The 26419-nt window shown below is 40.5% G+C and overlaps 1 protein-coding gene across 1 annotated transcript in view; it reads right to left on the reverse strand.

The window, feature by feature from the left end:
- The window catches only part of LOC120551578 (protein jagged-1b), a 46027-nt gene that overhangs the window by 13737 nt on the left and 5871 nt on the right, over window positions 1-26419 (reverse strand). The window contains exons 2-4 of the mRNA XM_039789067.1: window positions 25597-25932; window positions 7504-7561; window positions 1562-1810 (exon numbers count right to left, since the gene is read on the reverse strand). Of these exons, the coding sequence (XP_039645001.1) occupies window positions 1562-1810; window positions 7504-7561; window positions 25597-25932 (643 nt within the window). The remainder of the gene's footprint in view (window positions 1-1561; window positions 1811-7503; window positions 7562-25596; window positions 25933-26419) is intronic.

Below are 26419 nucleotides of genomic sequence, written 5' to 3' on the forward strand. Positions count from 1 at the left end.
CACCTCAAGAAAATGTCAATATTACCTCAAGATTTGATTGTGAGACTATTTACTTCAACAGTTCATCTACTTAAGGTTTCCAGCTGAAGAGACTGAAAACTCCCTGAACTTGGTCATGGCCAGTAAACTGCAGGGGGTAACAGAGGGACCACGGTTAATTTTTCAGACTTCCTGCATCTCTGCAGTCCAATCAGCGACCTGCTGAGGAGGAAGTCAGATTTAGTGAGACACGGGCGGGATGGGCAAGGCTGCAGGATGTCCGTAAACTAGCCATTTGTCCTTCAGGGTTTCAACTCTGGTTTCCTCCATTCACTTTTACATTCGCAAAATGATGGCAGTGCTCAGAGGTCACACAGCATGGGAATCCAGCTGATGAGTCACAGACAGACAGAGAATAATCCCCCCCCACACACACACTCACACATGCACACACTGTCCACTAAATCCTCTAGGCCTACTCTGCATTTTTTGGGTCCGAGCCTTGATTTACCTGACAGATTTGAGAGTTTGTGCATGTGTTTGTGTGAATCCAAAACAACACATCTAGCATTTAAAGCTGATGATACTGGTTCGTGGCTCAAGTTTATTTTAACAGCCATTAATCCCAATAACAGTTTTACAAGGCTTCAGAGGCCAATATCAGAAAGGAAAGGACAATCTGATGGAAAACCTTTTTAGGAAACCTTGGAAAGGATCACTACAGAGGAAACCCCCTGCAGGGAAAGAGGGAAAATAAATGGAAAGCAAAAACATTTTCTATTTTTTTCTCACCAGTGGCCTCAAGTCACCCGGAAAATAGTAGATGAATATTTTCTAGCAACAAACGTGCGTGTGTGTGCGAGTGTGTGTCCATAAATTAACACTTTTAAATCCCTTCAATTTTTAATACAACTATATGATGGCTTTATGGTTGTCGTTACACTAATTTACCTTTTTTTTTTTCCTTCGGTATGTTTAATTGTATTGTAAATTTCTCTGTAAAGCACTCACATAATTTTCTGTTTTTTAATGCCCTATATATATATATATATATATATACACATTCTTTACATTATATCATAACTGAGTGTTTTGAAAACTATGCTTGTGTTTTACAAATTTTAATTTGTTTCTACCATTCGAAGCAGATATTGGTACTTCCATATAGTATGAAAGTCAATTAGCTTACTATTTGCTTTTATAGTTATTTTTGTCAGATAACTCATTAACCCATTGCACAACCTTGCAACAATAATTGTGATGCAGACTTGGAACCGTTCGACATTTTGGGACATATGTGTTTTTGTCGAGAGTTAGATGAGAAAATTTACTCCACTTTTATTAATTGGAATCCAAACCAGCGGCAGGTTAGCTTATTTTAGCACAAAGACTGGTTCTGTCCAAAGGTAACAGAATCCACCTACCAACACCTAAAGCTCTCAATTAACATGTCTCGTTTCTTTTATTTGGACATAAACTGACATGTACAAACAACTTGTTGTAGTTGTATGGGGGTTATACAGGTGGACATACAGTACGTTGTCATGCATAACACACTACAGATTTAAGTTTCCCCTCTCACCTTCTTTGCACTCTGGCCCCGTCCAGCCCTCCATGCAGACCTTGGAGCCGCTGGGGTCACAGTTGAAGTGACCGAAGAAGTCATCGCGGGCCCTGCAGAACTTGTTGCAGAAAGGTCCGTAGTAGTTTGAATCACAGCGGAAGCGAAGCCGGTAATGAAGGCTGAGAGACCGCCCGTGGTGTCGGTACGTCTGCCACTGTTCACCAGGGTTCAACATGGAAGAGAGGAGGACTCGCTCAATCAACTGACCTAAGAGATGAAAGAAGGACAGACTTTTCAGAATTTTAAGATTTAGATTAAAACATGATCCACCATTATTTGATATTTTGAGAAAAACATTTCTTAAACCTGCAGCAGACACATGTTATACATTCAGCAGTTATGGAGCAATGTTGGCATTCATTTGGAGTTTCTGGCCACCTGGCATATGTAAGCCCAGTATTCACTCTCCTCTGTTTTGGACAGCAACTCCTGAAGAGAATATCTGGCTCTTTAGCTGCAAAATGCTCCATTGTGCTCACCAGTTAGTGGATAACTCTGTCTGTCTGCTGTTTGGTGCTAAGCAGGAAAGTTTACAGTGAGTTTTTAGAGCTTTTTTGCTAAAAACAATTCCCTGCTGCTGCTGGAAACAACACTGATGAGAGCATTGAGGCTTAACCAAAGCACTAAAGTTTTATGCCAGAACACTGAACTGAAAGTAAAACCTACGCAACCTGAGAGAAACTACTAAGTCGGGTGGTAAATCTCTGTGAGTTTGTCACCCGTTTCACATTACATATAGCCATTTGATCCACTGTGACTATAATCCATATTTTCTTGTCTTGAGGATTTGGGGAGCAAACTAAAGAAACAAATCCAGTATGAATACTGATGGAGACAAGGGGCCAACTATAGGACCAGAGTAACGGGGTCGGGGGTCTGCAGAGAAAGAGAGAGGGCACCAGAGAGGACCAAATGAGGCCCGGCTGGGGCAGCGCCTGCTGCTCATGACCCCTGGAGGGGATTTCCCAGAGGCGCTGTCATCCCCAATTCAGTTATAATCTCCTCTGACAGGGTATTAACACACACAAAGCACCGAGAATATGTGTGTGTGTGGGTATATCTGTGTGTCTCAATGTATGTATGTGTGTATTTAAGAGATGATGGTGAGGATAAAGGGAAAGATTGTGAGATAGTAATGCAGAAAAGGAAGCCTTGTTGGAAGTAAGTCAGTGATGGACAGAGGGAGGGTATACTGTGTGTGTGTGTGTGTGTGTGTGTGTGTGTGTGTGTGTGTGTGTGTGTGTGTGTGTGTGTGTGTGTGTGTGTGTGTGTGTGTGTGTGTGAGACAGACAGACAGAGGTGAACAGAGCCAAAAAGGAAGGGAGGCAGCTATTAGCGCACTCACATAGCAAACCGCCTGATGGAGAGATGAGATCACTGTGGTTTGACACAAAGGAATGAAAACAGGGGCACATATTGGCCGTGTATGTGTTTGTCCATGTGTGTGTGCGTGTGTGTGTGTGTGTGTGTTTAAGAGAGTAAAAGAGGAATGGGAACAGAGTGGACGCTGAGTGCCCTGTTAGCTCAGCCGTTCCTCCGTTCCTTCACAGGCCTGTTGTCAAAATACTCCTTAAACTACTGCAGTGATTTGTGGGTTTTTCATTATTTTATGACTCTGGCATGACAAATGGCTAATTTCATCATCACCATTACTCTGCCAGAAAAGAAAAAGAGAAGAGTAGAGAAGAAGAAGAAATAACCACTTTATCAGCCAGCATAGCAGGGAAGGTGTATGAGAGAGATGTGATGGCACAATAACAAGTGAGCATAAGTAGCAAGCGGTAAATGAGGAAAACAAGAGAGAGAGAAGCTCAAATATTATATGGCAAAACCTAACAAGAAGCCGTAAGCTGTTTTCAAAATGACACTTTCCAGAAAGGCAAACAGAATTTAAGCAGCGGACACACAGGGTAGCAGGAACACCTAAATCACTTTCTCTGGCCCCGGTTGATTGTCCACCAACCGGCTGCTACTAGCTGTTAAGTACCTGCCCTTGACAGTGGCTGAGAAAACACTGCAGGAGAGAAAACGCCTCCCTTTGACTTGCTATTCCACATCACCTGAAGCGACAAATCAATACAGCAGACCTATGAAAGCCAATAGTTCAGCTGTCCCATCTATATTTGATTTATGTGGGTAATCTCAGAGCAGTCTTGTTTTTGTTTTTGATTCTAGTGAAGGATTTCCCGATGAAAGGATTCTCATCTGGCACTGAGTCTAAACATGTGTCTTGAGTTTTATAGACAAGCTGGTCTCGATTATGGCGCTTCTAATATTGAATTTCACTTTCTCTCCACCGGGGGTGGCAATTTTGTGGCTTTAAGTGATACGTCAATAAAGTTGAGAACACAGTAGCAAATCTGCACTCAAAATGACCCTATAAATATGTGAACAGAAGGAAGAACATAGAGAAAAATGTAACTGCTGCTGTTTTAACATACTTGTGGTTCATTATAGAAGCTAAATTAAAAGTACTCTGTGTGTAGTTTTGGACCACTAGTAGGGCTATATGGAGCAATGCTTTTATCTTGTGCAAACGCACATGCATTTGCATCCTTGTGCATGGTAAACAGTTGTGTCAATGGTTTCATGCTAAACCACTTATCGACTGTTGCTGGTGTAAATGTGGACAGAAATATAGCATGAGCCACAAAATGCAAAGAAGAAGAAGACTGCTGGCAATGTAGGTTTTTAAAATCTTCCAAAAATCAGCTCTACAAATGTTTTATGACAAAGGACAAACAACAAATCAACAAGTTAGATACACACAAAGTGTTCTGGTGATTAATAACTTTGTTTGTTTACGAGAAAACTACAAGATGCCTTTAAATGCTGAGATTTGGGAACAGGGTGACATTGCTAAAAAAAGAAGTAAGATGGGGCAAGAATCACAAGCGATTAGACGATCACAGTTTTTAAAACAAACCGTCGGGGGCTTATTTCACCACTTTTGCCACATGCAAGCTGTGCTTTGCAACATGAAATAATTTCCTCCTGCTCATTTTGACATGTTTCACTACCCAGGACGGAATGTCCTGTGTGTCCATGTTGTAAATATCAGTATCAAGTATCACAAATCACAAGTATCAAGTATCACAACGGTAATATACACTTACATGGTCTTGCCACTTTCTCACATCGTTTAGCTTATTTTGTCTACCCAATTTATATCAATAAGGGTAAATCACAGAAACACCTGTCAGTATAACACAATATCGTTCACCTGCACAACAAACTAAATCCTCCAAAATGATCATAAAGTGAATCAACACATCTCTAAAGGTTTTATTGCAGGGCTGTAATATATTGTATCACTTTTAAATAGGTGTACCTAATAAACTGGCAACTGAGGGTAAATGCAAATTAAAAAGATCTAAACTAAGCAGTGCTCACACATTGCTTTTGCAAAAGTGAGCCCCAGGTTAGCCAAACTTTTATGGAAGAGAAAGTGAATATATCGACCAACATCCTGGTTCAACTTACCTACCTACAGTGACCCACTTACTGAAGCTTTGCGTGAGCACATGTTTTCCTATTCAATGATGGATTATTACCAACATTTTAGGTTTCCAAATAAAAGAGGTTTAGATAATCTGGCTCAACTGTTTACAATCTTTCTGACTGCTTTTGTTTCTTGTGTTTTCCCAGATCTCGCAATTACTATCACTACTGGTGCGGAAAATGTTATCATAACCAAAAAAAAAAAAAAGGAGGACCAAAGCTGTAGAAATAAGACCAAAGTTATAAACTGGAATTATCCTTTAATAGACAAAGTTACGCCTTGCACATTAACACCAGCTACATGTTAAACAAAACCAGTGAAGGTCACACTGTCGACGCTCAAAGGACATCATATTTTCTCACTATTTCCAAGGACTGTTTCAGAAGGTGCATAGTTGCTCAGTAATCCTTTCTGATTAGCAGCAGGGCCTGATAAGTCCAGTCAGACTGCTACAGGATGCCCGTGTTTGGGCTGAGCTTAAGCTGCCCGCCTAGTGAACAGCTTTAGACCCAATGTAAAGGCTGTCAGCAGCTCAGGTGGAAATGACAGATAATGCAAACACAGATGTAAGAGCAGAGCTAGAGGGCAGAGGGAAGGAGAGGGAAGGAGAGACAACGAGAGACGAACACAGAGAAGAAGAAGGATCTCTGGTGCAGTTCCCGGTTTCTCACTATCCCAGCCATCTTTTGGACATGACTGGCTGAGAGCGAGGTAGAGGATGGTGGGATGAAAGAGAGGATTGTGGCATGACAGGAATGAGGAAGACATCTGTCTCTTTCTGTGTGTGTGTGTGTGTGTGTGTGTTTTGCTTTTTATAGCATGCAGCTCACATTCCCTGTCATGGAGCTTTTCCTGATTACGAGGAGAAACAATAAGGAGACGAGCAGGAAATTAAAGGGTCTGGATAAAAGACCTTCTAAGATATTTTTACATTGTTTCACCATGTTGAACCACACATGCTTGTAAACAAGCTCTCGTGAATTGTTTGTCTCGATGGAAATGTTGCTTGTTGAAAACTAAACTTATAAATGAGATAGATATGGGGGGAAAATACTGCCCGACAAAGGCAACAAACAGTTCATTAAGACCAGAATCTGACTTTTTGACACCTGTATTACCATATAGAAATTATTATTATAGAAATTAGTATAGTAATTCAAAAAAACAACAACAAAAAAACAGATAAAACCATTAATGCTGTTACTGCACTCCAGCTAGTTAAAGCTAATATACCAGCTTTAAAAAAAAAAAAGTATTATGATCCTACAACATCTTAGCCTGGTGAGACCATCCTGATCTCGCGAGCTCCAGTTTTCCACTCGCAGATCAGTCTGGCATCTTGAGATAGAGAAAATTTGGAGTAGTTTGCCAAACGAACGGGCCAATCAGCGTTGGTTTTGAGGCGGGTTAGGTGGTGATAGACAGATGGTTTATCCAATCAGCTAACCAGTATTTTCAGACAGCGGTTGCCCTAATTCTGTTAGCCGCTCGCTAATGCTTTTTTCTCTTGGATCCTTCTTTTGGAATATGGACCGGGAACCTGAAAGGGTGCCTTTTATTCCTAAATTCTCGTTACACAAACGGCAAATATCCTTTACCGACATGTTGCGTGCTTGCTGAGCTAATGAGCTATGCTTTGCCTGCAGCAGCAGGGGCGGGCTTGTGGTTGTATTTTCATATGCTTCGTGGATCTGATTGGTTGATTTGGCCCGTCTATCACCAACATAGGTGATAGACAGATGGTTTATCCAATCAGCTAACCAGTATTTTCGCCCCTTCCCAAAAGTTCTCCAACGGAAAGTTCCCAGATGGATATGCCGAGCAAATGCGAAGCAATCCATCTAGCGGAGTCAGGTTAACAACATCTTAGTTGTTGAGTTTGATATACCACACCAATAATACAGGGGCCTAAAACAATCCTAATGGAGAAAAGAGTTGACACCAACTACTCATGCTTAAAGCTAAGTGTAAGCTACTTGCATAAATATGTTATTTTTTTCTCCCTATATTCCGGTGTAGCCAGGCCATACTCCAGTGCTGACATAATTCTGTGGAGATAGATCTGGCAATGCAAGACTATACCTCCATCAATAAGGAGGTGGCTAAATACCATCATAACAACTAATCATGATAAAAGCTATGTAGCTTAGCTGAGATGCCCTAGTTTGACCAAACATACATAGTACACGTGGCAGTATCAGATTTTATCTGACATGGAGGGATAACCACAGGCTACAGAAAAGCATGAAATTAAGGTTGTACAACTTATATAGCTGTTACAAACTTCAAAATAAGCAGAATATATCTAAGGAGGAGAATCATACACATTCAAAACAGCAACACAGACACACAAACACACATTCAAACACACACACACACACACACATTGCAGCTTCACCTGATTCTGATGTGTCGTTGTCGTAGTCCAGAGCTTCCAACACCAGTGAGAAGGACTTCTGTGAAGAAAACACAGAGAGAACATATGTTTAACATGTGCCACGGATTTACATGTTTGAGTTATAAATCACATTAAACACCAAAAATCAATGATGTTGGTTTTGCTGATAAAGATAATTTTAGTACACCACTTCCTGGTTGCAAACATCAGGGTGCTAGGGTATGAATGTAGAGGATTATGAAGATGATGTAGTGATACTGATATCTATGCCTATAGGGCATCACTTACCGTTAGTGGGTTACAATTGGTAGGCTTACTGTGTGGCGCTTGCAGAGTTTTCTCTCATTTAAGTGTCAGAAAATAACCTCTGTAACTGAATCCTGTATGCATAATGCCCTTTATGCATAATGCAATAGGTGTATTCAAATAAAGCATTGAAAAAAAATCCTTTCCATAAGTGAAAGAAGCAAATCCCATTGTATAAAAATACTCCATTAAAAAGTTAAGGTACTCACTATGCAAAATTGCACCATTCTATACTTCTATGCATTAACATGTGAGCAGGAATTTAATGTTGTGATATACCACTGCATAGTTTAATCCGTGCAAATAGATCATATCTTACAAACTGATCATGCTTTACACATAAAATCTTGATTTGAAAGATAAGTAGTAACTACAGCAGTGGAATTAATGTATACTAGAAATAGGATGTAGCATAAAATGGAAATGCTCAAGTAAAGAAACTGTCAAGACTGTAAGCGCGTGCATTACTTGAGTAAATGTACCTAGTTTCATTCCACCGCTGGGAAAAGTGTTTGTTTTGATGGTCGGCGCGCTAAGCCTTTAAAAAAAAAAAAAATCAGAAGTGATTCAGTGCTTGAATGAGCCGAGGCTGCAGCTGGGTGCTGATTCAAGAAAACCTCTACCTGCAGCCTGCAAACACACACACACACACACACACACACACACACACACACACACACACACACACACACACACACACACACACACACACACACACACACAAACACACAGAGGCCATTACATCAGTGTGGTGAGGAAAGCTGTCCAAAAAAAGACTCCTGCTCAATTTAATGAACACCCTCTTGAAGCAGGTGTAATGCTTTATTGTGCTCTTTTTTACTCTGTCCTGCTGCATGCAAGGTAATCCTGGATAGACGGGGCAGGTTGCAGCAGTTACAGTCTATGTGACTAAATCTATATATTTTATTAAATTTCATAGCTTTATCATAGATTAAGTCAGTATATCCTACAGCCATCCTGCAGTACACAAGCAGAGGACTCGGTCATAAGCTGGACATCTTCAAACGATGACTTTGAGCTTACAGAGATATCACACTCTGGAGAGATAACAGAGAATAGGTGTTTTTTCTTTTGCCTTTCACTTTTCTGATGCATTCGTTCACCTTATAGATCAGAAATGAATAATTCAGACCAACTCTTTCCCCTACAACTCTCTCTCACCATCCATCCAACCATCCTCCTTCTGTGAAACACACCAGCGCCTGTCATGTAAATCGCTGTGAATTGTTGTTAAGGTTTCTCCTAAAGGGCTACATGGATGTGTAGTCACGTCTTTGCTGCGAGAGCGTATGCTGCCAGAGGGGGGGGAGGGGGGGTTGAGTGGGAGGAGAGGAAACTGAGGGAGGGAGACAGATACTGTAGGAAGCGGGTGATGGGCGAAGGAGGTGAGTGAGGGATTTGGAGGGAGGTTAAGGGCAGGAGGTCGGCAGCAACGCTAACGTTAGCTGCAGGCGAAAAACAGGTGACATGCCAGGAGGAGAAGAGAAGATGAAGGGTTGCAGTGAAGGTGCAAAATGTTAGAGGAGAGAAAATTGGTGGTGCGGAAAACACTGAGTCAGGGATTTGCTTCAAGTGGAGGTACATCCAGTATATCTGTACTGCCACAGATGAGGAGATGGTAGGAAAAGTGATTGTACAGAAGGAGAAACGGACTGAGAAAAGAGGTAGAAAGGATAATTGTGTAGGGCGTATGTAAAGACAAAGGGAAAAAAAGATAGAGGAGAAATGCAACCATGCAACGATTTGTGGGCCTCCTGGAGTTTGTCAGATTTTCTGATATGTGATAGAGAACAAAGAGGTCAGAGGGAGGTGAAACAAAAGGATGTTGAGATAAAAGAGAGAGAGTGCACAGAATAGAAAGAGAGGTGATAAGATAAGAAAGGTAGAAGGGGAAGTGGACGAACACCCACACCCACCCACAGAGAAGTCATGGAGCTAATGAGATGTGCTGGGTTGCAGAGGGCTCGCAGACAGTTCATTAAGGCCGGCAGTTAGCAGGCAGCCAAGCAGATGGACCAGCTGGGGTCGCTTAAAACTCTCACCTGAAGTAATGTTTAGTAATCATGATTCACATCTTTACACTGCAAAATCCTGCAGTCGATTACAATCACATTAGTTCTTTACAGAATTAAAAGTTTAAGAAGTATTCAGATACTTTACTTACTTAAAAGTACCAAGTACCTCGTTTATCAGAAGTAAAAGTAGCCTACTTGTTCTGCAGGAAAATGTACCATGTATATTTAAATCATTAGATTGTTAATACTGATGCAACAATGTCTAAGTAGTGTTTTACGGCTGTAGCTGTTAGAGGTGGAGCTAGTTTTAACTACTTCATGTACAGTCAGGTATTTAAGTCCAGTGGTTCCTCCACTGGGTCAGAAGATACATCTGAAGATGATTACTGGGAAAGGTTAAAAGAAAAAACTATATTGTAGTGCACACATTTTTAGACTTTACAGTGCAATTTAACATATATTTTTTTGGAAATATTGTATGATTTGACCTCTTGGGGCCTCAAACAATTATTAAATAAAACAATCAGAAATGTTTAGAGGGAAACTGTCTCTTTGGTAGAATTGATAACTTGTATAAAATACTTTTTTGTCAGGGGAACAATACACAGTTTTAACCTTTTAATAAGTAGGCCCACTCCGCCGATTTAGCATTAGCATCATGTCAGTCTCGCGTGGACAGTTGAAAAGTTGACCCTGCTTAAAAATGCTGCTTGAGTTGGAGCGATTTTTGGAATCAGACTGGTTATGATTAACTGCCCACTACTACAAAGTGCACACACAGCATTACCTCACTGTTGGGCCACTCACAGACCTCTTAGCCTTATCAACTTTCCAATCGCCCTCCCCCTTTCCTCCCCTTTTCCTTACCCTTCCTTCCATCCACCGTATGCGCCTCTCCCTCTTTCTGCCCGCACCCTCTGCCAACAGGTTAAGACCTGTGGGAAGACCAGAGCCGTTTTCTTTTCTTTTGTTCTCTTATTCACCCCCTCCCCCTCACACAATCACCTCTTCACCCACAACTGCACACGGCCAGGTAAGTTATGATATTGTTATTGATACAGGAAGGGTGTATCTTTGGTAAGCCCTGTTGCTAAGGTTAGGGGTCCTGTATGGCAGCCAGGAAGGGTCAAACTAACCATGGTTACCAAATTAAAATCACAACAACCACTGATAAGACTCGTAATACGTGTGTAAAAAGATTAAGAGAATCACCCACAATAAACCCTTCCTGACAACCTTTCCAAAACATACACACAAACACACACACACACACGCACGCACACACACACACACACACGCCATAGCAATTTGTTTTGCAATCACAAAGTCTGTTACGTCAAAGAGACCTGCGATACGGTGGCCGACAGGGGCAAACGCACTGCAACTTAATGAAACACACGCAATTAGACAAAACACAAGCAAATTAAGAAAACATCTTCATAAATTTGACAACACATGTGCAGCATTTAGCAAACGCGCTGCAAATACACACAACACAACCAAATACACAAACTGCAAATACAGAAACGATGCAAAAAGACAAGCACACAAACTCCGAAAACAGAAACGATGCAAAAAGAAAAGCACACAATCCCTTTCGATACTACTGAGAGAAAGACAGAGAGAGCGAGAGAGAGAGAGAGAGAGAGAGAGAGAGAGAGAGAGAGAGAGTCGGACACGTTCAATCTCAGAACGGTTTTTGTTTTTGGGGATTGTGTGCTTTTCTTTTTGCATTGTTTGTGTATTTGTAGCGCGTTTGCTAAATGCTGCGCATGTGTTGTCAAATTTATGAAGATGTTTTCTTAATTTGCTTGTGTTTTGTCTATTTGCGTGCGTTTCATTAAGTTGCAGTGCGTTTGCCCCTGTCGGCCACCGTACTGCAGCCGTTAAGGCCAGGCGACGGAGGGGATAATCAAACTGTAAACATCACAAAGAAGAAGCTGATAAGATCACAGTCAACCATGAAGTGATATTTTTACCTCGTTCTGACCCAGACAACATCTCAGTGTTATTTGTGCCATTTTTGGAGATAATGGCCAAAGTGCTGAAAGCGGGGGAAATGACATAATGGGAAAGGTGCGTGCGTGTGTGTGTGTGTGTGTGTGTGTGCTGTATTAAGGCTATGTGTGTGTGGTGTGATCATTATAGAGGAGATGGAGAATTGGCCACGCAGAGGATCTTTCAAAACAGGGATAAAAACATATTGAACAATGTGTTATGTCTTCTTTCACAGTTCAGAGCTGAAATGTTTCTGAATGATTCTTATGATTTGTACTTCACAGTGAATAACTTGCGACCTCAGATTCAAATGAGAAATCTTTGAACATTCATTATGGATGACACCGGTTATTCATAAAGTGCCTCAAACAAAATGTCTAAATCTCTACTTGTTCCTATTTCAAGCCAGCCTCAGCTGTGCTTTAAGCTTGACAGAGCAGGCTAAATGTTATGCTTATAAAAGTTACATATTAAGCTATATTAGATCAGTTCTGACTTAGGTTGACAATCTTACAAAAACTGGAACAAGCCTTCAAGATGCAATGATGGCAGGCAGATGTGAAGTGGAACAGTGAGACTGTCAATTAATGTCAACTTCTGGAAATGCTTCCCAGTGCTGAAAATATGTCCCGCCCAGCCCTTGAGGTGTAAATTGACTGCAACACCTAACAATACTGTTTTCTTTTAGTTTCTGTTGTTTAAAATGGAATCTCTCCTGATATCATCAGAATGAGCCAGGCTTGGTCTTTGTCACGGATTTGACTGACATGTTTGCTTGATGACCATCCGACGTTTTTCTTTTCCTCTCCGTCAAAAAAACTGTCTATTTTGTACATTAAATGTTGTTCTCTCTGAATAAATCTAACCAACCTGAATCATGATCGCCTCGCTAGCATTGGAGCCCTCTTGTTTCTTTATTGTTCCCAAATGATTTGATTATGATTCATAGACCATTTCACAGAGACATTATGATTTGTCATAGCAGGCAAAGCACAGGTGGAACTAAAATCATTACCGATGCGCTCTGTTGCAGGCATTTAAAAGTAGTTAATTAGTTAGACCTGTGTTTGACAAATCAAAAAGTCTGCAGTGGAAAAGTATTTAACTCGAGTTTCTCTCACTGAAAAGAGAAAGAGGAAATTGGATTTAACTCTTGTCCATTTTTAGCTACATCTTAGCTTATTTGATTATTTACTGGGGGAATAGTCTAGTAAACTTCCCGTCTAAACTCTGCACAGTATCTCGAGAACTGTTTATTGTTTAATACTGTGTGAGACATCACTATCTCATGTTTCTATAACATACTGTATTTATTTATTTTTTAAATCAGACATGAATTTGTACACAAAATATCAGATACTGTACATCAGACAAGTAATCAGTTGTGTATTAGCTTTGTGCTGAGAGGACCATGACTGCAGCCGGACTCAGCTAATGAGCCTGGCATGGCCAGAGAGAGAACAGGGGTTTTCCAAAGAAAAAGACATCAAACATCAAACCGTTAGTCCTGATGATAAATCATCCCTTCCTTTAGGCTGTAGGCTGTCTGGTCGTCTGGCCCTTTCCCTTCGCCTCCAGCCTCACGTCAGTCTAATATCGGTAAAGCTCTGGATTAGAGCAAACTATGCTAATTCAACCCAGTGTGCAGACATTGGTGATGCCATGTCAAATTCTATTTAATCAAAAATCAACCTTGATTTCCATCCTCCAAACTTCCTACCACTGTCTCTGTCACACCTCCAGTTTCTCTGCCTGACCCCATACTCTATATCCCTCCCCCCTGCCATCCCTCCCTTCCATCTCTCTCTCTCTCTCTCTCTCTCTCTCTCTTTCAGACATGGGCAGGGTAGGATATCCCGACAAAGCCAGGCTGTACAAACACAGCTCTACAACAGGAAGAACTCCCAGCCATGAGAGAGGAATTTCCCCTCAGAGCTCACACACTAATGCATGTACACACTTACACACACTCACACACACACCCACAATTCAGACACACACAGGTATCCAATATTACCCGGGTAGATTACTAATCTTTATTTTTCCATATACAATGCTTTCATTCAGCCCTGAAAATATTAGTCTACGTACTACAATGGAGATTGTAGTTAACAAAATGTGTCATTTATCATTTTAGACAACAGGATTTGGTGCTTTAATGATTAACAATAGCTACCAGCTATGCAGCCCCGAAAGTGACTGAGTAACAATTTATTTCATTAGTCTGTAGTTTTCCTGTTTCTACGAAAGAAATGTATAACTTGTTACAAACTACAAGGAAAACAAATTGTCACATAGACTACATTTACAATTTTCCTAATGCATATATAATAATGAGATGGGCATGTCCATGTTTGTCTAGAGCATTGATTAGTTATGGGTGGGGAGATGTTGTTTTAAGTTCAAAGTTTTAATTCATTTTACAACTGTTTGGGGGTTAAAAGAATATTATGATTCTTTATATTTCTTTATATTTTCTTTATATTTAGACCTGTGAGACTAACACAAGTCTTTGGCAGATGTTGATTATATGTTAGAATTGATACTGTTTGACATAGAGCCCAACATTTTTTTAAAGGCAGTAAAAGATGAGTATATGAGTCAAAAATAAAAGTAATGCTGTTTTAATAATGGTCTATTATAATAGAGTGTTAAAGGACAATTCCGGCGCAAAAGGAACCTAGGGGTTATTAACTGATGTGTACCTACTCTGTCGCTCTCTGGGACATGTTTTCATGCTAATCGAATGAGTTTGGAGCTTTGACGAGGCTACCGCGGACCGCTGGTTAGCTTACAATGCTAGTATTTGGGGCAGTCATGACTAGTTGAACGCTGTGCAACGTGGAATCTCCATAGACAGTATGGGAATCTCAGACTCATTTGCACGGCGCTTGTTTTTCGACTAGTCATGACTGGTTTCCAAGATGGCTCCCGCAAGTAAACATGAATGCGACTGTCTTTATAATCTATCTTTTTAATAAACTATCTGTCCACTTACAATGTTGTCAATGCTTCGGTTCACATTTAGGGACCCTCATTATGCTAATGTTAAGGTGTGGTGATATTTCGAGCCTTTTTAGTGGTATTAAATAACAATTTAATTTGAGTGTCCCCATGCCCCAAATACTAGCATTGTAAGCTAACCAGCGGTCCGCGGTAGCCTCGTCAAAGCTCCAAACTCATTCGATTAGCATGAAAACATGTCCCAGAGAGCGACAGAGTAGGTACACATTAGTTAATAACCCCTAGGTTCCTTTTGCGCCGGAATTGTCCTTTAACACTCTATTATAATAGACCATTATTAAAACAGCATTACTTTTATTTTTGACTCATATACTCATCTTTTACTGCCTTTAAAAAAATGTTGGGCTCTATGTCAAACAGTATCAATTCTAACATATAATCAACATCTGCCAAAGACTTGTGTTAGTCTCACAGGTCTAAACTCATAAGCATCAAGTAAAGCCTGCATACAGTAATCAAACAAATGCATTTAAGCCTTTATGCACATATAAAACATCAGTGCAGTCAGACAGCACAATACAAATCGTGTATGCACACACACACACACACACACACACACACACACACACACACACACACACACACACACACACACACACACACACACACACACACACACACACACACACACACACACACACACACACACACACACACACACACACACACACACTCGCTGTGTAGCTGTGAAAATTAAATTAACAGCAAATGTTGCAAATCTGCAGCTGAACATTTGTTCATTCATACACCTGCCTACTCTCCCCCTTACCATTAGAAAGCTCAAGTAATTACAGACTCGCACAAACACAAAAGACAACTCACACACAAACAAACATGCAAAAGGTTGTCATGGCAGCAGCTGTGCCTGAGCCCGATTGGATGGCTGACACCTCACCTGCACTGCAAATTACTACTGGAGGTAACCACAGTAACAATGCCATTACTATTCTAGTGGCAAAGCTCATACAGTAGATGTGGAAGTATATGGAACCATGCTGCCAGTTTCATGTTTTTTATGTGTAAAGAACACTGCAAAAAGCTGAGAAGAAAACTGATTTCCGATTGAGTTCCACTCTACTGAAGTATAAAATAAAATGTTATCTGGACACTGAGGCTCCCCAAACTCATACTAAAAGCAGTCTTGTGTCAAACGTGATTATTGTGTTATTGATTGATTCTTTGCTTACAATAACAAAGAAGAAAAATCAATGTCTTTGTATTAGGGAAGTGTTCAGTGCACAGGAGAATAAGATAGATGTGATGTTAGGGTGGCTAATTTGTGAATTTCAAGTCTCTGTGGATATTATCCAATGCTGGCCATGACCCTGCCCTCAGGTGAAACACGCACACACACGCACACACACGCACGCACACACACACACACACACACACACACACACACACACACAAACACACACACAGCCGTCCAGCCCACCCTGCTCCCATAACCCCGTCCCTATAATTAAAGGTCTCTGTTCTCGCGTTCTCATCGTCTCTTCTGTTTTTCTTTCATTCTGGACATAATTAGCAGCTGCCTTTATCTTCCCCTCTTGGCCCTCACTTACTTTCCATTCACCCACTGCCACCAATACCATCTCATCATCCCTCTGTTTTCCTTCAAACTCAGTACTCTGATTCTTTCCTAGAAAAAAATATTCGTCTCTGCATCTTTGTTCCCTCTCTGTCCGTCTGGCAGTCACATTCCTGCAGAGTTAAGTGACTTCAACTAAATGACGCGGCTGCTTCAAGCGCTATAGAACAACAGAGGTCTCTTGACATGACGTGTCCTCATCCCCCATGTTGCCCTGCCCCATCTCCATCCTGTCCTCCTCCTCCTCATCATCTCTTCCCTCCTTTACCTCCCGCCTTTGTGGGGTGCCTCCCCCCGGGGTGTGGGTGTGCCCCCCCCCCCACCCCCCCCCCCCCCCCCACCCACACACCCAAAAAAAACACCCCCCCCCCCCCCTCCCACCCCCCCCCCCTGAACCGCCCATCCCCTCCTAACTCTCACTTCCTTCTTCTTTCTCGGTCTCCACTCCACAACGCTTACATCAACTTTGCCCTTTTGCTCATTAATCTCAACTCTTTCTACCACCTTCCACCCCTCTCTCACATCCCCCAACGCAGCCCAGACCGACTGCCCTCATCCCCTACAAACCCCCCTCCTCCTTCTCTCCGACTTCCGCAGGAAATTACCTTGTCTGGACGCTTCACATCCACGGCTGAACTTTCAGAGAGAGGCAATATGAGTGAGAAAATAGTCTGGGAGTGGTGTCTGTCTGAACAGAATAGTGTGTGTGTGTGTGTGTGTGTGTGTGTGTGTGTGTGTGTGTGTGTGTGTGTGTGTGTGTGTGTGTGTGTGTGTGTGTGTGTGTGTGTGTGTGTGTGTGTGTGTGTGTGTGTGTGTGTGAGAAACTGGTCTGGGAATGGTGTGTGTGTGTGTGTGTGTGTGTGTGTGTGTGTGTGTGTGTGTGTGTGTGTGTGTGTGTATATATAGATAGATAGATAGATAGATAGATAGATAGATAGATAGATAGATAGATAGATAGATAGATAGATAGATAGATAGATAGATAGCAGGAATCATAGCCAGTAAACTCACCAGACAGACAGATACGAGAGAACAGCATTATAATGTGATAATAGGACACATTGATGTATACTGTGGGTAAGGAAGATGTTTATCTCAGTGGACAGGAATGACAGAGAGCTGGAGAGGCACCATGGGACAGGGTTGAAATCATTACTGAAGACTCTGGTCAGAATATGTTTCACAATGTGACGGCTCACAAAAATGTTTGTGGTTGCTCCTGTCAAGCTTTGGGCAACACAAGAAACCGCAGAGAGAAGAGGGAGGATCCATGACAGCTATACTATATCTCTGCCTGCTCTGTGTAATCCACCGGGACTTGATGTGGGTGAACATCACTGGAGGGCAGTGACACCGAGAACAAAAGGTTTACAATGAGAGAGAGAGGGAGCGTTAGAGGGTGTGTGTGGGAGATGTTAGAGGGAGGAGGGCGAGGAGATATGACAAGAAGAGAAAGAGATTGATGGAATAAAGTCAACTATTTGCTGTGATTACACCTGTGAATAAACAATTGTATATCTGCATTCAATGACACACAATGACATCCAGAGAATGTAATTTCACTGTGATCATGTAAATCAAGGTTCCTTTGCCTCTTTTTTCTCCTAATAAAGAGACTCCTACCCTCAATCCAATTTGCAACAATACACAAATGAAATCATTAAAACACGCTTCCCTAGAGACGTTTACCCCCGAGTTATTAACTTATCTCCAAAAAACACAAGCTTCAGATCCCGATGGAATTAACCTTCTTTGTGTTTTGTGTGTGTTGGCTGATGAATTTGTGATCTGTATGTTTGCGTGTGTCTGTAGAGACAAAAAGAGAGTGTGTGTGTGTGTGTGTGTCTATGTACAGGCCTGCAGGGTTTGTGTGTACAAACGGTGTGCACAACAGTATCAGCGTACATGCAGGTATGCAAGGCTGCGTAGGAGAGTCAATTAGGGGACAAAAGAGAGGAGAGCACAAACGACAGGAGGAGAAAGAGTGAAAGAGAGACTTTGGAGAGAAAGAAAGCTCCAACTATTCTCCTATCCTTTCGTTTCCCTTCACTGACTTCCCCCTGTTCGGCTCCCACACAGCAGGAATGCACAGGTTACAACAATGTGTGTGTGTGTGTGTGTGTGTGTGTGTGTGTGTGTGTGTGTGTGTGTGTGTGTGTGTGTGTGTGTGTGTGTGTGTGTGTGTGTGTGTGTGTGTGTGTGTGTGTGTGTGTGTGTGTGTGTGTCCTATTTAATGGTTTAAAAATTCTCTTCTGATCAATTTACAGTAATATCACTGTATTTAAGTGCAATGCTGTTGAGTATTTTCATTTTATGATACTTTATACTACTACAGATGGTTAGCTTAGCTTAGCATAAAGACTTGAAATAGGGTGAAACAGCTAGCCTGAGCTATTTGAAGGGGACAAAATCCACCTACTTTCACCAACTAAGTGACACAGTATACCTCATTTGTTTAGTACACACAACAATTTGGCCAGAGAAATAGTCCAGCCCAAAACTACCCATAAAATGGTGAATTTTCATGCTAAATTAAGCTAAGCTAACCGGCTGTTGGTTGTAACATTTACATTCGAGATCAGATTTATCTTGTGACACTTTGGAGGGGGCACGACCCCTCAGTGGAACAACTGGACTAAATTACCAAACCATGAAAAGTCATTAAAAATCACTCTACCTCAACCACCTTCAGCAGTAAAATACTACTTACCTCGTAATATAGGCCAATAATAATATATCAGTCATATCGACCATTTTAGTTATATTTTGCTCTGTACTAACTTACTTACTTGAAATAGAAAGTATTTTTTTGAGTGTTTTTATATTGTTGTATTGGTACTTTTACTAAAATGAAGGATCTGAGTACCACTATTTTAATGAGTTCACTTCAGCCTTTCTACACAACATTAATAAAGAAACACAAGACAATAGAATAACAGTAGAGCAGAGAGAGACTGATGGGAAGACTCACAGCAACTACACCTGAACATATTTGCATTATGGCAGCACTTTGCATGTTGAGCTCAGAGCTTGGCGACGAGAAGCTGCCTGGAAAGAATCCCACTGAAGAGGAAGTGCTTTGTTCAGCTAAATGCAAGCGTAGATAGCTTCAATTAAATTACAAAAAAAAAAACATTTTCTCTCTCACTCTTTCCTGGTGTGGAGCCATGCATGGTTTGGTTTACATTTTATATGTCGAGGTTCTCAGTTATTTGCCACTAACACGTCTGCCGCCACTCCAACACAATACAAGTGAAAGGAATGTAATTTGTGGTGTTCAACCCATCAACAAATGACACTCAAAGAAACTCAACAACACTGTGTCTTTTCAGAAACAATGTCATGATTATTCTGGATATTCTGCAGACCTCGCTGTGAACAATTATCTACACTTATCTATTACTATGTTGCATTTTCTTGGAAGTAAAGTAGTTCCAGTGAAAACTGTCCACATTATCTAGTGAATCCACTATTTGATGAGTTAATATGATGGAATGCAGTATTTAAAATTTTATTTATTAGCAATATTGTCAATATTGGTTCGTTGACAGTATAGGTAGAGACAGAAAACATGAAGAGAGACATGCAACAAAAAAAACTGCCATTGGTGGAAAAGTAAATGTACTCAAGTATATTGAGGGACCTGTACTTCTGAGTATTACCACATAATGCTATTTTAGACCCTCCTCTACATTGCAGAGGGAATATTGTATATAATATATTGTACTTTTTACTCTATATTATTTGACAGTTACGTGTCAGATTTGAAAGCTTTTATAGAGCTGAGGGGAACTGTAGAGTTAGGTGATTATTCTCACTACATGAAACATGTTTCACATTATATAGAGAGATAGTAATAGTATTTTTTACACCAATTACAAATATGGATTACAGCAGCTTTAAGTGAAAGTTTTAATAATGCTGGACCTATTTTTTTTATTACAGAGCATTTTTACATTGTGCTATTAGTATACTTTTATCTATGCAAAGTATCTGAGTAGTAAACTGGAGACGTTTACAGTAACTGTAGTTACTGTATATCATATGTGACTTAAACAAACCTGAGCCTCTTTAAATTCAAAATACATAATAGTATGTAGCACTAACATTTTAGACATAAGAATCTGAGTATTTTGGCTCATACTCCTCTTTGCTAATGGATACCAAACATCAGAACAAAATGAGATATCTACAGACTGTATATTCTTCATGATCCGAATGTGCTGCATGAATTAGCAATTAGCTCAGTTTGTGATAACACAAATATAGAAGACTCATATCTATGCAAACACACAAACACACACACGCACGTCTTTCCCAGGAACAGTCAGCTATGGCCTCTGGCAGTAAACCTGACCACGAACGAGCTTGACATGAGGATTATAAACGGTGGGGACTTCACTCTATTCATTTCATGTTAACAGTATTTCTATAGCACCTATCATATTGTCATTTGTAAGAGGTTGTTTTAACAATAGAGGAGGCCTTAACCAGACCTTGATGAAATACTTCTGTGTGACAAAAGGTGAGGAAACATCAGATTCAGTTCCACAATGTCTGGTAAACTGTGGTTTTATGCTGGATCTATACATAGTACAGAGGAATAAGCACCACCTGGTCATTAGTTTCGCACTGCATGTGTACTTGTGTCTGTTATTTTTTAGATTTCCATTCATCCTCCTGATTCTTTCACTGACTTGTTCCCACTTCTGTCAGATGAACGAAATATCTGCTGAGTGTCAGTGATTCTAACGCTGTCTGTGATTCTAACGCTGTGGTCAAAATGAAGCCATGTTGCTCAGACTATTTGTAAGATTACTGATGACCAGGAGGCATATTTTACTTCATGGTGTGGCTCCCCCTCCGCTCAATAAATTCATTCAACAAAATCTAAACTCATCCACCAGAGCATCTAAGAGGGGATTGTAAAATACCATGTAGAAAAAGTAGTTTTGGACAGACAGTCTTTTTCCTTTCAAAGCAGCCCATACATGGAATACCATACCCACAGAACTAAGGAACATCCCATCTATCAAATCCTTCTCCAAATCCATAAAACTTTGGTTATGACTACTCAAATATGCTGCCATATTCCAGAATCATGTGTTTGTCTTTATCGCTACAGTGGTGTCTCTGTGTGCGCTATTTGTTGAATTTTGTATACTTATTTTATTGTTTTTCTATGTACTTTTACCGAACCTGGTTATCATAATTGTAATATTGGGTTTGTATGTCATGAAATCAATTAAAATCTTTAACTGTCTATGCCTATGTCTTTCTTGTTTTATGTGTATTTGTTGTATTGTTCCTAAGCGGTATCTATTGTTTAAGCGGTTAACCTGCTTCGGGACGAGATGAAATGTAAATCGACAATTACGATTCTGTACTCATGTTGATTAATTTTTTTTGTTTTAAATACTAAGAACATTCTAATTTTCAAATATGAATTCATGGTAATTTTACAATTTTCCAACATGATGGAATTTTTATTACAATTTTGCTGCTAATAAATGCAGCCTGACTATTAAAACATCACATCCTTGGGTTTAAAGTGATGTTTGGACTTGCTCAGCCACAGTTAAGAACACACCTAGAGAAAACCTTTGCAGTTTTAAAAAGGGACTTTTTTACTTACTGAGAGCAGAGAAAATCTACCAGGAGATTCTGAATCATAATGTCAATCATTATAGTATAGTATGGAATAAACTGTGGGGTGCTTTCGCAGTTGCTGCCCCAAGACTCTGGAACAAGTTACCCCCTGACATTCACACTATTAGAGATGTAGCTCTTTTTAGATCCAAACTCAAAACTTATTTATTTAGAATGGCTTTCAATTTCAATGTGGTGTGACAATTTCCCTTTCCTCCTCCTGTTTCTATGTAACCTTTTCAGATTTGACTGTTTTCTATGTTTTTATTCTTTTATTGTATGTTATGTTGTTTTATTCTTGGTTCTTGATGTAAAGCACTTTGGATACCTGCTGGTTGCTGTAAAATGCTGTATAAATGCATGTTGATTGATTGAATCATGCATATACAGTAGGCTATATATAATATTCAACATAAATTATTTTATTACATAAACATAGTACCATTATCGGTCCATATATTACTGTGGTCATTTACTGTCTGGTAAAGCTCCAATTTGCCCCTCTGGTCCTACGGGCAGTACAGGATCTTTTGTTTGGTGTATCAACACTTTACATGAGACTTACATGTTACAGAAACTCAGATAACAAGATGTGGCCGGTAAAAAGTGACACATCAGCACATGACCAGAGCTTTAACCACTAGAGCCCCCCCCCCCCCCTGCAATCTTGATAACATTATATGCCAAACAAACACAACGAATTACATCTTTGCTCACATTCAGAAGCAAATACAGACAGACACACACACACATACGACTGCACACATTTCCCTGAAGAGATTAGTGGAAGAAAGAGAGAAAGAACAAGTGAGGGAGGGCAGGGGACAGAAAGAGCTCACCTTTCCTCATAATGACTACGCTCACCTGTTCATCCCCTCACCTGGGGCAGGGGGGATCACTCTCTCCCCCTCCTCCACCTTCCACCTCCCAGAGATGGCCAGATAAAGCAAGTCTTTTAGCCCAAAATGCAGTGACGCTGCAACTGTGTGTCCTAGCTCTCTCTCTCTCTCCCCCAAAGGCCAAAGCAGTCTGGCTCTGCAACATCAGGGCCAGACGATGGTTAGAGTTCAGGTTTTATAAACACATTGGAGACATTGATGCTTTTAAACAGCATTGGTGTTTTAATGATATTCTTTGTTCTGTTGTTGAGGAGAAGTTGGTTTTTGCACACTTTTTTACTAGATGATATTATTTTTAAACAAATACTGAGATTTTAATACATTAGCACTTTCTTTTATTGTGAAATTGTACAAATTATAAATATGTAAATATAGTGTTTTTCTCTCTCTCTCTCTCTCTCTCTCTCTCCAGCCCAGCCCTGAAACTGATCCAGGTAGGCTTTCTGATGGAGAATTTTCTCACACTCCTATACCTGCCAATCACACACCTCCCAGACGTACAGGGGAAAAGTGTGACACACACGCAGTATGCATACAGCACTCTCTCACACACACACACACACACACACACACACACACACACACAAGCACACAAGCACACACAAAAGCAAACTGTGCACAGATAAGGGAGGATAATTGACTCTGGGACAGAGAGTCTCACAGGTAAATGGGCTGATACTAATCAAGAAGAAGAAACCTAAGCCAACTGTGTGTTACATTCTTGTGTGTGTGTGTGTGTTTGTGTGTGTGTGCGCGTGCGTGTCACGCAAAGCTTCACTTGGGTTTTGTGCGATATTAGAAACATTATTACAACACAATATGAATCGAATTAGAGCCACAGGGTCTTTTGTTGCCATTTCTGTAATACTTTCATTATGAGATAGAAGCCAACCATGCTGAGAGCGATCAAAGGCTAAAAGACTAAAAGAAACTAAGAAGCAAACAAAAATCTCTGCAAACCCAAGAAAAATTAAGGTTCACTCCTTCGTGTCCTTGCCAAGTCGCTTTATTCTCTCTAACTCCTTTTTATTGATAAATAAGCATTAATTGCTGAAATAAAGAGTCCAGTAAAGACGCGACTAATGGGTGATGATAGAGGGATGGACTGATGGATTTTTTGGCTTTAAGAGCTCTGCCATATGAACATATTTGTGTCCCTCTCTGCTGTTTCTCACTTTCCTGCCCTTGTAAGCATTTTAGGGCTCAAAGCTAACAAAACAAACATAAACATATTATTGTTTTCATTAACCTTTATTTTTTAACTTTATTTTCTATTTTAATTGATTAATCGTTTGATAAAATATATGTAACATGTAAAAGTATCCATCCCAGATGGTAAGTTTATGTATTTTTGTCTTGTTTTGTCTGATCAACAGTCAAAAAAACCCAAAGAGGTTCAATTTAGTATCATAAAAAAAACAATAACTAATAATCGGGAAAAAATAAAGGGAGTGAGAGAGGACTGGAGGAGGAAAAAGAAAGGTGCATTGAATAATCAATATCGCCTTCTCGTCCCCACTCGCCTAGTGTTGTGCTAATGGTAGATTAATTGCTCTGCTCTTTAACGAGAACAAGACAGAGCAGCCAGCAGTGTGATGTTTGATCGAGACGCAGATTGTTAGATACGTCCCGAAGGAAGCAACGAAAAGACCAACGATTTTAACTTGAGTGCAGAAAGTTCAGGATGAATGGAGCAAAGGAGGGAGGAAGAGGACAGGAAAAGACGTGACTCTGAGGAGATCAAGGGATGAGAAACATTACGGCACGTAGTAAATAGCAAACTTCAAATTAGATTCTATAATATTTTTTAGTCATTTCGTTGATCATCTATTGCTGTTATCACATAATGGTATTTTTTTTTTTTTTTCATTTTGTGAGTGCGGGAAAATGTTTAGCTAAGGTGGTAAAACCTCTCATCTGATCATCTTATCATATGATGGTCTAAACGGTTCCCAACCTTAATGTGACATTTTAAAATGCAATGTGCTTGTGATTCCTGTATACGGGTTGTGGTGAACAAAGAGTGAAATTTCCTCCTCAAATTGATAAATTTGAAGAATTCTGTAGAGATCTAAAGACGTGAAAATGCAGTATCTAACTGAGCAGTGATGCTTTTGAGCTAAATGCTATTAACTATATATCAATTATTACGTTCTAATTCTTTGTAAAGGCATGTTGGCACACCGCTAGAATTTGATCCATAATTTTATGGTCTAAATTAAAACTACAAATCCAAGCAATCCCAAAAAAATAAAATGTCTCCAAGAATGATTCATTCAATTTGAGTTTCTATTAGCAGGCAGTAGGGTGTGTCATTAACTAGTCAATTAAACAGGGGCATTTTTTCCATACCTAAACAGATATTGTGATATAGCCTACTATATAAATAAAAAGAGTTCTAGTTATGGTGCTTTTTTTTTTTTTGTCATCCAGCCCTCCAGTACCAAAATGACAGAAAAGGTGTAGAATGCATGTGAGTCTGAACTCGTCATTGTTATTCTACTCTAGCCTCAGTTTGAGTGTATTGTTGTACTTGAAGCTTAGCCTGTTCCCTTGGTAACCTGATAACCAGCACTACCCATGTACTTACTGGCCATGCGTATTTGAAGGGAATGACAATGTGTCCATTAGTCCCATCCTCTACGCCTCCTCTTCCTCCTCCATCATATCCTCGGTGGTGGAGCGTCTGGGAGTTTCCACCCAGGATCCCTGTGCTGCCCGACCCAAAGGTGCAGGCTCCAGTTGGGATGACCCGGGCTTGGTACTCCTTGAGGCAGGCTTGGAAGAAAGTGTCACATTGGTCCCTGGCAGAGCAGCGCTGCCCCCCATTGGCCTGGAGGTCGCAGCAGTCTCCCGTCTGCAGAAGGCCGAGGGGGTTCTGGAAGTAATGGATCTGAAGCTCGAACATCCCAACTGCACACACAGCCTGTCCAGAGAGAGGAGGAGGGTGGAGCAGAGAGAAGAGGGAAGGGAGCGAAGGAGAGAGAGTTAGGTTCATATTATCTATCATTAAACAGATGCAGTACAGCAAGACAGTATGCAAGTTCTCACTGGTATATAGTGATGCAAAATCACAAAACGTCAATAGATGGATTGAATGTGTGGGTTAGTAAAGGTTAGGACACCAGACTCTGCACACTGTACACTTTAAAGTCATGTTTATCTCAGTGTGCCTAAAAATGTCTGTCTGTCTGGAGGTTGTGGCTAACAAAGTTAGGTTGTGGCTGCAAAAGTTAAAGGGGGTGTGGGTTTTAAAATAAGAAGGTATTTGAGTTTTGCTAGGAAAGATGTAGATATCAATAAATCGTCAAAAATGGACAAAAAACATTTCAGAAAGAAAAATGAAAGAAGTGAGAAATGAAAATGAGTGGAACAAAAGCTAATTTGATATGGACAGGAGTTCAAGTCTCTAA

The sequence above is a fragment of the Perca fluviatilis genome, chromosome 2 (genome assembly GCF_010015445.1).
Source record: "Perca fluviatilis chromosome 2, GENO_Pfluv_1.0, whole genome shotgun sequence".
Lineage (NCBI taxonomy): Eukaryota > Metazoa > Chordata > Actinopteri > Perciformes > Percidae > Perca > Perca fluviatilis.